Source organism: Pipistrellus kuhlii, unplaced genomic scaffold (assembly GCF_014108245.1).
Source record: "Pipistrellus kuhlii isolate mPipKuh1 unplaced genomic scaffold, mPipKuh1.p scaffold_m20_p_1, whole genome shotgun sequence".
Taxonomy (NCBI): Eukaryota; Metazoa; Chordata; class Mammalia; order Chiroptera; family Vespertilionidae; genus Pipistrellus; species Pipistrellus kuhlii.
In genome coordinates this window covers 170,415,517-170,427,829 of record NW_023425404.1, presented here as the reverse complement: position 1 = coordinate 170,427,829, position 12,313 = coordinate 170,415,517, and the positions used below count along the sequence as shown (strand labels likewise).

The 12,313-nt window shown below is 51.4% G+C and overlaps 1 protein-coding gene across 2 annotated transcripts in view; it reads right to left on the bottom strand.

The window, feature by feature from the left end:
• The window catches only part of SCFD2 (sec1 family domain containing 2), a 304,493-nt gene that overhangs the window by 3,233 nt on the left and 288,947 nt on the right, over nucleotides 1–12,313 (bottom strand). For both annotated transcript variants that reach the window (XM_045572663.1, XM_036416500.2), the window contains one exon: nucleotides 4,727–4,846. In XM_045572663.1, coding sequence (XP_045428619.1) covers nucleotides 4,727–4,846 — 120 coding nt within the window. The remainder of the gene's footprint in view (nucleotides 1–4,726; nucleotides 4,847–12,313) is intronic.

The following is a 12,313-nucleotide window of genomic DNA, read 5'->3' as shown; positions in this document are numbered from 1 at the left end:
CAGCCCCGAGCTGGCAGCGTGTGCAAAGCTCACGTAAGGTCAAGGGTGCAGAGCAGGGAGGCGCGCAGCAGTCCTGAGCTGCCACTTCAATGTGTCTTGTGAGTGGGTTGTGTGCCTCCTGAATTGTAGGAGCGCTGAGAACTCTAGAAAAATACGCATGCTCATACACACAGGATCCCGAACAGGGTTTCAGGTGAGGTTCGGGGACAACTAGGTTTCAAGTTAAGAAACACTTCTGCCCTGTGACTTCCAGGCCCCACCTCCCTGTTGGCCACCGCCCCCCTCCCCCAGGTCCCAGGCCCTCAGAACCAGTGCCCCGAAGGCAGGCCCTTCCTAGTGGAGGCGAGGCAGCATAGGCTGGAGCGCGTCTCTCAGGATGCTTGCTGGAAGGATTGAGGGACTTGAGGAAAGGCTACCGACTCCGTGGACAATGACCGCTCGGAGCAGCGGTGACTGAGCTGAGGGAAGCCACCACTTGGGGCTGTGTGCTGGCCTCCAGCCACGCTGACAGGGACTGGGGTCTGCCCTCCATGGGGTCTGCCCCCTCCACAGAGCTGAACCAAAGACCGGCCCCTCCCACCTAAACAGGCAGGTAGTCACATGGCGTGTGGGGTGGACCAGAGCGCGCCTGGGGCCTGCCCCGTGGAGGCAGAGGGAACAGGAGGAACACAGGCAGCGTGGGGAGTGAGGTGGGGGTCTCGGAGGAGGGAGAAAGCCGCTGAGACCCTGGGCTCTTACCGCAGAGCCAGTGGCTAAGAGCTCAGGCTTAGGAGCGTCCGTGCTAAGTGGGCCTGCCGGCCACTTGCCAAACAGATGACTCTGGAGAAGTCACTCTATGACTCTGAGACTCAACGTCCTTGTCCGTAAAGTGGGAATAGTGATATATCCACATCCCATGATTCCATGAGGGTGGAATGTGAACATGGATGTAACATATTTAGCCCGCTGACAGGCTCTAGAGGGGCCTAAAATGGTAGCTGCTGTCGCTGTCCTCATCCTCACCACCACCTCACTCTCCCACCCTCTGTTCGGCCCGTAGGCGTCACTGGGGCTCAGGCGAGGGGCACAGCCGTCCTCCCGAGTGTCACTCTGATCCTGTTACTCAGGGGCTTAAAATCCTTATGCCTCCTCCCTGCCTTCTGATAAGCCCAGCCCTCTCAGAGAGCATCTCAGGAGTGGAGACTCTGATGGCTGCTCCTCACTCCCCGCCCGGCCCCTTCCCACCGACCCCGCACCCTTAGCTCTGCATTCTCTCTGTCCTCACAGTGGGAACCTCTGGAGATGCTTCTCTATCTGCAACGTGAGTTCCCTCATTCTTTGTCTGAAGACTGGCCAGCTGCTCAGGCGTCACCACCTCCAGGAAGCCTTCCCAGCTGCCCTGCCCCTGAAGGCTGACTGTGTTCCCAGGGCCGTTGGCATGACCCTTCCTTCCCCGCTTCCTTAACCGGTTCTTTTCATTGATTCTTAGCACAGGGCTCAGGTTCTTGGAATGAGTCAGTGAACGACTGAATGGACGAACAGCTCATAACAACCCTATGACATAGGTGCATACGTTATTCTAACTCTGCAGGGAAGGAGAATAAAGCACAAAAAGGTTCAGACACAATTTCACCAACGAGCCCACGTATTATTATAGAGGTTGACTGTGTCCTCATAAAAGACAGTGAAGGAGGCAGTGCGTTTGGCGGCTGTTGGCAGGAAGTTTCTCTAGGAAAAGTCAGCTCAGACAGCTCTGGGTAAATTTGTTTCACATCAATTCAACTAAAAGCCTATTTGTCTAGAATTCCCATCTTGAAGAACACGCAGGATTGCACTGCTAACATTTCATTTTCAGCAGAACCGCTGATGGGCCTTAAGCATTTTCATATCTTAGGCATCTTTTGGTTTTCCGATTGCTTTTCAGGTTTTTTTTATTTTTTTATTTTGTTTTGTTTCTTTTTTGTTCATATTAATGGCAGTTCTGCATGACTTGGCTAAAATAGCCCTTAAAATTAAAAAAAATAAGGCAAATGGGGGGAAAATAGGCACTCAGAAACGATAAGGGGAAAGCTTGAGTCTGAACTGAGCCTGTGAGGTAGTAGGCGTACATTTTACAAACACAGTCATCAAATGTGCGACATTAGGCAAATTGATGCTAGAGAATTTCCTCCAGAGAATCGGCTTCTCCCAGGCGCCCGAGGGATCCTCTGTGAGGTGGGGGCACCAGGGTTCCCCGAGAGCCTCAGCCGTGGGCTCCAGGAAGGCCAGACTCTGGCGGGAAGAGGGATGCTTCCGCCTTGGTTCTCAGCCTGCCCCGGGCTCTGGGGGAGCAGCCAACGCTGGGAGAGAACCCCTTCTCTCCTCGCCCCACTTCCGCGGGCCATCGCTATGATTTGCAGGTGCCAGCAGCCTCCAGTTCTATTTCTTCAAAACAGCAGAAACAGGGCAGTGCCGGACGTAGATCCCACAGCCCTCTCATTTCTCACGTTGTGAGTGGAAAGGAGCAGGGGATACAATTTTTCTTTCTCGGTTTCCTTTTAAACTTGGGAGACTCTTCCCAGGAAAAGTACCCCAAGGAAGCACATGCCCAGATGATGGATTGGTCTTGGGCACATCTCAAATTCAAGGTCCTGTACATATTCACACACTCACATGCACATGAGAGCTCTGAGGAGGCCGATTTGGATGTGTCTAGAGGAAGCAGAACAGTCATAACAATGAAGCTCGTGAGATGCAAGGATAAGGTGACCAGACATCCCACTTTTGGTGGGACAGTCCCGATTTTTTACAATTTGTCCCTCGTCCCGCGGTGTTTTAAAAAAGTCCCAATTTTTGGAAAGATTCTTTTAAATCTTTTGGATTTTTTAAAAATGCTGTGGGACACGGCACAAATTGTTAAAAATCAGGACTGTCCCGCCAGAAGCGGGACATCTGGCCACCTTATCAAGGAGGCTGCCTGTTGGGGGAGGGACAGATCCTCGTCACTGGGACGCTCCAGCGGAATTAAAAGGCTGGATATTAGAGACAGAGGGTGTTAGACACGCATATTGTCACTGTGTTTCGCAGGCCGATCCCAATCACCCTCTTGGCGGCCACGCGTGTCTTTGGGAGCCTGCGGTGCACAGACTTGGTGTGGCTCACACGCACTCCCAGGCAGTGAGTCCGGGCAGAGGCCGCTCCAGCCTGTGCGCGCCTGTGTGCAGCTGGGCAGCCAGGCCTGGCTCTGCCCTCCCAGCAGCTGGGAGCTGCTCATGCCCAGGTCGGGCAGAGTCAGCGGTGGTGGGGCCTGCACAGCTGTGAGTCCATCCAGCGCTGAGAAAGGGAGCGCTGCCTCCACAGGTGTCACCCAGCAAACACCCAGGGGCCCGCCTCCTTTCAACCACCTGGAGAGGAGGCGGGTGATTGAGGACTCCTTGCTGGAGTCTTCCTTCGCCGGTGAACTCTTCGGGGAGCTTCGCACACAGGACAAGTGGCGGTGAGGCCTCTCCGAGGCCCAACATTCCCGAGAGCTCGTTGTGCAGATGACCGGGCCCAGGGTCGGAGGCAGCAAAGCCACCGCGGACCCCGGTCGCCGTTGTCAACCTCAGGCCGCTCGGCTCTGACACGCCTGCACTTGATCCCTTTGGAGAGGGATTAGCATGCCTGTCAGGCTGCCACAATGCATGGCTGCTCTGAAGAGCTAGGAATGTGGTTCACCGTGTGAGGGGCAGGGAGACGCGTGCTTTCTGATGAAAATAAAAGGCATGCTGAAAATAATCGCTCGCTAAGCAGATCCTCAACCCTGCTGCTGACAGAGGGGGTGTTACATGAGGCAGAACCTACCACGTTATCAGAAACATCACCAGCTCTACCCATGACAGGGACAGTAACAGCAGAGATGGTCACAGCCAATGACTGGTCACGCCTCTGCTCAAGAACCTGCTGTGGCTCCCTAGATACCTGGTCCCCTTTCTCAGCTGGAGTCTGGTATGGAGACTTGTCTGGAGGCCAAGAGGGACCAGGTCTTCTCTGCCTCACCAGGTGGCCCACGCCAGCACCACCGATCCAGTCTTCCTGCAGCCAATCGTGTCATCAGACCACAGGGCCTATGGGGCTCCTGCCACCTGCTCAGGCCTGGGAGGCATGGCCTGTGTCCTCAGCCTAGTGGTTGATAATAGCTGTAGCCGCCATTCACCCAGGGTGATGTCCCAGGCCCTCCCCACTTATCTGACTCACAGCCACCTCATTTTCCTAAAGGTGAAAACTGAGGGCCCCTCTCTCCTGATCACCTGGCTAGTGAAAGGCAGAGGTTAGATCCAAACTCAGGCCTGTACAACCAAGAGGTCTGTGTTCTTAACCACCCGCCACTTATTTGGAGAGTAGGATGGGACCCGACAAGAGGCTATACTCATTGTTGTCCTGACAATGCACTTTCCCCAGCTCCTCCAGCCGGGCCCTCAGGCTGCCACGGAGGCAGCGGTCCTGGGAGTTACCCTCACTCGTCTGGGGCCCGGAAAACTCAGCGCTGGCGGACACCGGAGGACACATGCAGGAACTGGGGATAGGATAACAGCGTGTCGGCCCTTGGAGCCCAGAGGCAGAAGACCCTCACAGGGAGGCTGGCTGGCAGAGGAGGAGGACATGGGAGGGAGCAGGTGGGAGAGAAGCGGGGATGACGATGGGAGTGCTGGGAAGTCTGATGAAGGGCCCATGTCCCCCTTCCCACTCCTGCCCCAGGACTCATAACACCGAGAACTCCGACTGGTACCTGGGTTCCTGGCTTCAGGGTCGGCACAAGGTCTTTGACCATTTTGGCTTCAGAGACTGTGACTCCGCCCACCACAAAGAGGATCAAGAGAGGGTGGTCACTGGGATGAGGCCGGCTCACCTGCAAAACAGACACCACCCATTAGTGATCAGAGCGATCAGAGCGTTAGAGGCTGGTGAACCCAGGGACCAGCAAATGTACACATCCGCTTATTACATCCCTCCAAGTATTTTAAAAAAATGTATTTTATTGATTTTTTACAGAGAGGAAGGGAGTGGGATAGAAAGTTAGAAACATCGATGAGAGAGAAACATCAATCAGCTGCCTCCTGCACACCCCCCACTGGGGATGTGCCCGCAACCGAGGTATGTGCCCTTGACCAGAATCAACCTGGGACCTTTCAGTCCGCAGGCTGATGCTCTATCCACTGAGCCAAACCGGTTTCGGCTCCAAATATTTTATTGAAAGAAAATTTCAAGGAGAGGGGGCTCTTAAATAAGAAGAGAAGATGGAGGGGCACCTCATTCCTTCCTTATCGGTCTCCCGCTCTCAGCATACACGTGGCCCTTCTTTGTTACACAGGTCTGTTTACTTCCTAGGAAGCACCTGCCACAGTCTGGGGGTCACCTGCTTGTGGCTGTCTCCTCTAGTAGAACAGAAACTCCACAAGACGGACCTTGCCTGCCATTCCAGCTGAATTCCCAGCTTAGTGCAATTTCCGGCACACAGTAGGTGCTCAATAACTATCTATGGAATTGACGAGTAGGTGTTGGTGTGAAAAGATGAAAGAGACTGGCATCCACCCTCCAGGAGTGACATATGGTCTAGTGCAGACTTCACACCCTTTTCTCCTGCACACCAGCCTCAGCTGAGGACTGACTCTACACCACGCATGTCAAACTCGCAGCCTTGGGCCGCATGCTTCGTTTATTTGGCCCATGTTAGCCTTTGAGTTTGACATGCTTGCTCTACCTGGACCACTGCACCAGGGGCTGTGGAGAATTCCTCCTGGTGCCTTCCAGTTTCACCAATGAGCCAGTGTTATTATAAACTAAAACGAGAGTTGCTACCTCTCAGGAAATGCGAAATGAACAACAGGTTGACTTAGTGACTAACTGAAGGAACAGTACGTTTGAGCCCCATCTGGAAGCCAGAGTTGGTTGGCTGAGGAGTGGCAGGAGAAGGGGAAGGGGTGGGAGCTGCGTTTCGGAGGCGAGCAGTCACCCGCTGGGTGGAGCAGGCGGAGGCCCAGCCAGGACTCGGGGAGCCGGGCATCCCCACAGGAAGGATGCTGCCGACTGCGCACATGGCCACGGAAGCCAGAGGTGGGAGAAACAGGCTTCGGTCCCAGGGGCGGAGAGTGCATTCACTCTTCACACTGGCTAATGCGCAAGCCCCGCCGGGGCCATTGGACAATCCCCAGGAGCAGTGGGCAGGGCACGCTGACAGGGAGCCCTTTCTCTTATCCCTGCTCCAACCTCTTTCTCTCTTGGGTTCCTCTGGCTACCTTCCCTGAACATACTCACTTTTCAACATATTATTGTAAAAACACAAAGAGAAATACGGTAAGTGCTTTCCATTAGGTAAGCTACTCCTTGGCTTCTGGAGAGGAAATTCAGACTGGAGAAGAAGGAAGGAAGGAAGGAAGGAAGGAAGGAAGGAAGGAAGGAAGGAAGGAAGGAAGGAAGGAAGGAAGGAAGGGAGGGAGGAGGGACGAGGGAGGGAGAGTGCAGAGCTGTATCTCTAATCTTTTCCAAAGTGAGTGGTGGTGAATCAATGCTGAGAAAAGTTAGGAAACCTCTGATCGTTAGAGAAAAACTGTCACTCCTCTCCCCTGGCTTCCTGCACATAGACCTCCTTCCTCTTGACTGCATTTGTTGATTTCTTTTTTCTAACCCACGCCCCATACACGTGACAGTCCTGCTGTGTCCCTGCCCCTGGGACTGCTCTCCGTGAAGTCACCAATGCCCATCATACATAGAAGTCAATGGACACTTCGTCTTCATGTCACTGGCCATTTCTGTGCCATTTGTTACAGATGATGACATCTTTCTTGGCCATCACAGTACCACCCTCCCAGCTGTTCCTTCTACCTTTGTAATGGTTTCTTCTCAAATGTCTTCATAGGTTCAATTTTTTTATTTTTATTTTTGGCCTGCCCCACTAAATGTTGATGTTTCTTGGGGTCCATCTCTGGCCCCTTGCTCTTTTCACTTATATGTCATCCCTGAAGGACTTCATCTATTCCTCTGCCTTCCACAATCTTTTATGTATTTCCCAAATCTCTGTCTTTATCAATAAACATCTCTATTGAGTTTCTGGAAGACTCCAGGATCCCTCAACTTAACAGGTCTCACGTTTGATGCACGGTCCCCCCTTGGTCTATTCCTCCTCCTCACTTCCTAACAGCATCACCTCCTTACAGTCACCGGAATCAGATACCCGAGAGTCAGCATAGACTTGCTGTCTCTTTCATGTCCCAGATCAAGTCCTGTCCATTCTGCCCCCTCACATTTAACCGTCTCTCCTTGATTCACACTGTCCCTATCCTGGTCAGGCTCTCATTCCTTCCTCACTAGGTCACTGCCAGCATAACTCATCTCTGTCCCTGGCCTGGCTTCACCACCCATTCTCCTCATTCCTGCTTGAGGAAGCTTTCTAAAATGCAAATATTTATTACTGAATATAGTGCCTACCATACTAACCATTTTTGTGTATGGTCTTATTCAATTCTCAAAACATCCGTAGGAAGCAGACAAAATCGCTGGTGTATTTTTTGGATGAAGGGCTTGACGTTTCACACAGTGACGCTGTGACTAAATCGTGGGACCAGAGGACAAAGTCCAGAAGTCACAGCCTGACGCCCCTCAGCTCTAACGCATGCTCACATCCTCTCCAAACAGTCTCAGAGTTCTGAGGCTGAAGTTCAGACTCCTTACTTTAGTATTTAATAAGGTTGTTATGACACAGCTTTGCTTTGTGTTTCTATTTTTATCTCCTCCACACACGCTAATTGCTGGAGCAATTCACAATAAACTGAGATTTGCCTAAATGCATGGTATTTGCTTGTTTATCTGTTTTGGAACATTTTGTCAAACATATGACACTTCACTCAACATTTGTACTGAAAAGAGCATTTAACACAAGTGCTCAAGTCAATTTATTTCACAAAGCAAACCAACTGGTGTGATCAGCACCCAGATCCCGAAACAGAAAGCCAGCGCCCTGGAGACCCTCTACGGCCCCTCCTGTCATTCCCTCACGAGGGAACCGACATCTTGACTCATAACAATTCAACACTGTACCTTGCCTTTTTCACTCTACTACACCCTGAGAGTGTCCTGTATTAATAGGAAAGACCTGCCTCCCATAGGCATTGGTTGGGACCATTGGTGGGTCTTGGCCTCTCTCTGCACCCCTGATGGCCCAGCTATTAAAGACTTTGAACATCACCTGCATCATATTGTTTTATGTAGCAGACATAGTTTCCTCTGGGTAGACTATTCTCACCTCCTCTTCTTTACCTCCTTCCCACATACTCTCTTTAAAAAGCACCTTCTCCCTACCCATCTCTCAACTCCTGTCCCAGCATCTAACTCTAAGGTACCTCTCTGCCTTAGCCGTGTCCACTGGACTGCTTGCTACCTGGATATACTTGCTGTCTCTGCTCCTAGATCACATGTGTCAAACACAAGGCCCTCGGGCCAAATCCGTCCCGCCAGGCCTTGCAATGTGGCCCGCACCGCGCTGTCATCACTGCACTCCGCTGCGTTTCCATCACAATGACAGTTTATGACTGTTCAGTAAACCATTCGGCCCGCAATTTAGGCTGGATTTTAGATTTTGGCCCCTTCTCTGATTGAGTTCGACACCCCTATCCTAGATTGTAAGATGCTAGAGTAGGGACTGATCATAGTTACCTTGGTATTTTTGGCTTTGAGCATAGACCTAGTTTATGGTAACCTTCCCCCGCCCCAATATATTTTTATTGATTTTTTTTTTTTTTTTTTTACAGAGAGGAAGGGAGAGGGATAGAGAGTTAGAAACATCGATGAGAGAGAAACTTTGATCAGCTGCCTTCTGCACACCCCTTACTAGGGATGTGCCTGCAACCAAGGTACATGCCCTGGACCTGAATCGAACCTGGGACCCTTCAGTCCACAAGCTGACGGTCTATCCACTGGGCACACTGGTTAGGGCTATGGTAACTTTCAACAAATGTTGCATAAACAAAGCCAATGCACGCACGAATGAGAGCCACGGGCTAACCGGAGATGACCCTCTTCTCTTAGAAATCTTTTAGAGATTCTCTTTGCCTTATGTGTGGTTCTTCCCGGCTCACTGACCCGAAGTTCCGTCCAGCCCTACAAACAATTGCTGTTTCTCCTTAACCCTGGGACAGAAATAAAGTGAACGGCATGTTCCCAAAGACATGTGCTTTCCATGAGCGAGTCTGGATGCTGGAAGCACATACACTGCTTGAAGGATGCATTGAGAGATGAAAAGGAAAAGAATAAATGAACAGCAACAACAAAGAACAATACCCCGGGGCCAGGGGGAGGAGAGAGTGTGGATTTTGGTACAAAGAGACGGGTCTGATTAATGCATGTTGCTGTTTGCTATTTTGGTTTCTGTTTAGATTTATGTTTTGATAACAGACTTTCCTTTTAGAACACGTCAAGTCAGCAGGCGATTGGGCGGTGGAGTCTCTTCTATCAAAATAGCACGTTTTATGATGCGCCACGCACGGCTGGGTCGCCTTCTTTGGAGATGAAAGATTTAAGCATTGTTACTGCCACTGCAAAGGTACAGATTAATCAAGCCAGTCAGGCCATCTGCTCTTTTTATTATTATTATTATTTTTTTCATCTTCCAAACTTGCGTTGGCTGTGACTTTAAGACCTTGGTTCTGGTCAGATAAGACCATTTCTTCCCACCATCCATGCCAGCCTTTGAAGCAGAGGCCGCTGAAACCTCTGCAGCTGTGAGCCCGCAGGCACCCTTTGATGTCCCTGTTGGTTTTCATGAGAAGAGTTTCCGCTGCTTCTGCGTCTGAGCTCTCGAGGAGTTCTGGGAGTGCTGCTGCCAATTCTCTCCCGCTCGGTTTCTCTTCGCTAGTGACTCACTCGTTTCTAGCGCGGGCAAGTGTCCTCAATAGTGGGCAGGACCGTGCACCAGAGCTTGGGCATGAGGGGCGCCAGGCCCCGAGGACAGCCGTGCTGACTTTGAACGTGGCTTGGGAATGGCTTTTCTCCCAACAGGAGTTATCAGAGCTCGGCCACAGCCACCCAACACTTCATGTCCGCGCTGTGCTTCTCCCTCCCTCATTCACTGAGCCATCCACAGCTGTTTATTGAGCAACTACTACGAGCCAGACACTTGTCTAGACACCAGGGAGTCAGCAGTGAACACACCAGAGAGGAGTCCCTGCTGTCGTAGGACTTACATTCCAGTTGGGGGAGAAGGACAAAGCCAGTAAGTACACGGGGAAAAGAAAGGTGGTAAGTGCTGTGGAGGGCAATAACGCAGGGGGTGGGCAAGCATGACCCTACACCAGCCTTAGCACCTATGAAGTAGGCAGAGGCTCCATTTTACAGTGGAGACAGAGTGAGGCGTGACGAGATGAAGAACCTGGTCCTCTTGTTTGCTCCCACAGCCATGAGCGCCCGGCCCTGTGGGGTCCAGCAGCGCTTCATCTCCCTGAGTGCCCGCCCATCTCTCCTTCCCTCTCCAGCCCGATGCCAGGGTGGCCTCGTGCCCCCTCTCACTGCTGCCAGAGTGATCTGTACAAAATACACACTGGTGACATACGTCTACCACGTTTAGTGGTGCCGCACTGTTTTTGGTCAAATTTCTATCGTTATAGCTCCTGCTTCTCTCTCTGTCTTCATATTGAGAACTACCTGTAGTTCCTCCGTGTACCATGGCGTTTCGTCACTTTGTTCCTAACGCCTACTGGTCTGACACACTCAACTCCTGGGAACCTCCTCTGATGTGGGACTGAGCGCCCCCTTCTCTGCACCCACACGCCCCCTCTGGTGCACACACATCTCTCCTACAATCCGCAGTCTTCCTGCCCCTCCCGCGAGCTCCACGGGTAATCTATGCCATGGCAGGGAAGATATCTTGTTTGTCTCTATATCTTCTTTATGCACCACGGCGATGAGCGCACAAACCAGGCTCTGCGTGACTGCTCATCAGCTAAGTTCATAGACTGTCAAAACCAAGTGTTTGTTGTCGTTGAATGATTTCTCCCAAAGCCCATCTCACTAGAACTTATGGATCCTAAGGTTAGACAAAAAACAACCCCGACCTCATAGCATGGAGTACAATTAAGAAGAGGAAAATATAAACAAATAGATAGTGTTGCAAATGGAAATTCTAGAGCCTGTACTTATTTAGTCAACAAACACCCACCGCTGAGATGTTTTCCTCTGGTCAGAAAGACCATGAAGTGTAATTGGCCGAAGCCAACAGTTCATCTCTCTGAGGCTTGTTTTTCTTGTGACAACAGCGAGGGGCGGACTGGATGGCCTCCAGGCATGTCCGGCTCTCACAGGCGGTCCAAGGATCTGATGTCACATGATTTTTGCCCTTCACCCCCACAGCGTACTTCACCGTTGCTGTGGGTGCTTCTGCAGGTCTTTCAAACAGATGTGGACAGTCTCCCGATCCCCATAGTTATGGGTAGGCCACTGGCAGCCAGGAAGTTAGAGCGTGATCCTGCCCCTCAACCATGGTTGAATAATGGTCCAAGAACAGATCTCTGACCCAGGCAAGGCCAATCTAGATCCTTTTTTTGGAATCAAGACTTGACCTAAGAAAGACAAGGCTAGCCGAAACCGGTTTGGCTCAGTGGATAGAGCGTCGGTCTGCGGACTGAAAGATCCCAGGTTCAATTCCGGTCAAGGGCATGTACCTTGGTTGCGGGCACATCCCCAGTAAGGGGTGTGCAAGAGGTGGCTGATCGATGATTCTCTCTCATTGATGTTTCTAACTCTCTATCTTCCTTCCTCTCTGTAAAAATCAATAAAATATATATTTTTTAAAATGTTGGGGTTTTTTTTTTTGTTTTGTTTTGTTTTTTTAAAGAAAGAAAGACAAGGCTGAATCAAAGCTTAGCTTGTAAGAACCAAAAGCTATGGACTAGCTCTCCAGTTGTTCATTCAACTAATACCGAGTGAGCACCTGCAGCATGCCAGCCTGCTCTAGCGTCTTCTGCAGGCTGGAGCAGGTCTCAGAGGACCGCCTGGTTTCCCGCCGGCTTCCCAGTTCCCAGTTCCCAGTTCCCAGGCCCAGGCTTCCTGAGGCCGCCACACCGCTGCCCTCAGGTTCCCCGAGACATTCTTGGTCCTCACAGCAAACGATCCTTTCTCTGATTACATTAGTGCAATTTGTTGGCATTTTAATTGCAACGAGAGAGTTTCAGCTCCCACCCCCCTCTCCACCACCAGCGTCTCGGAGCCTCTGAGCAGTTGTTCTGTGTTTCCTTGTGGCCCTTTCCTAGTGCCCCCAAGACAAGGACGCTCTCAGACGAGTCAGATGAAGGGCCCGGAGTTGCTGGGTCCTCTTGGACTCTTTTTCAGA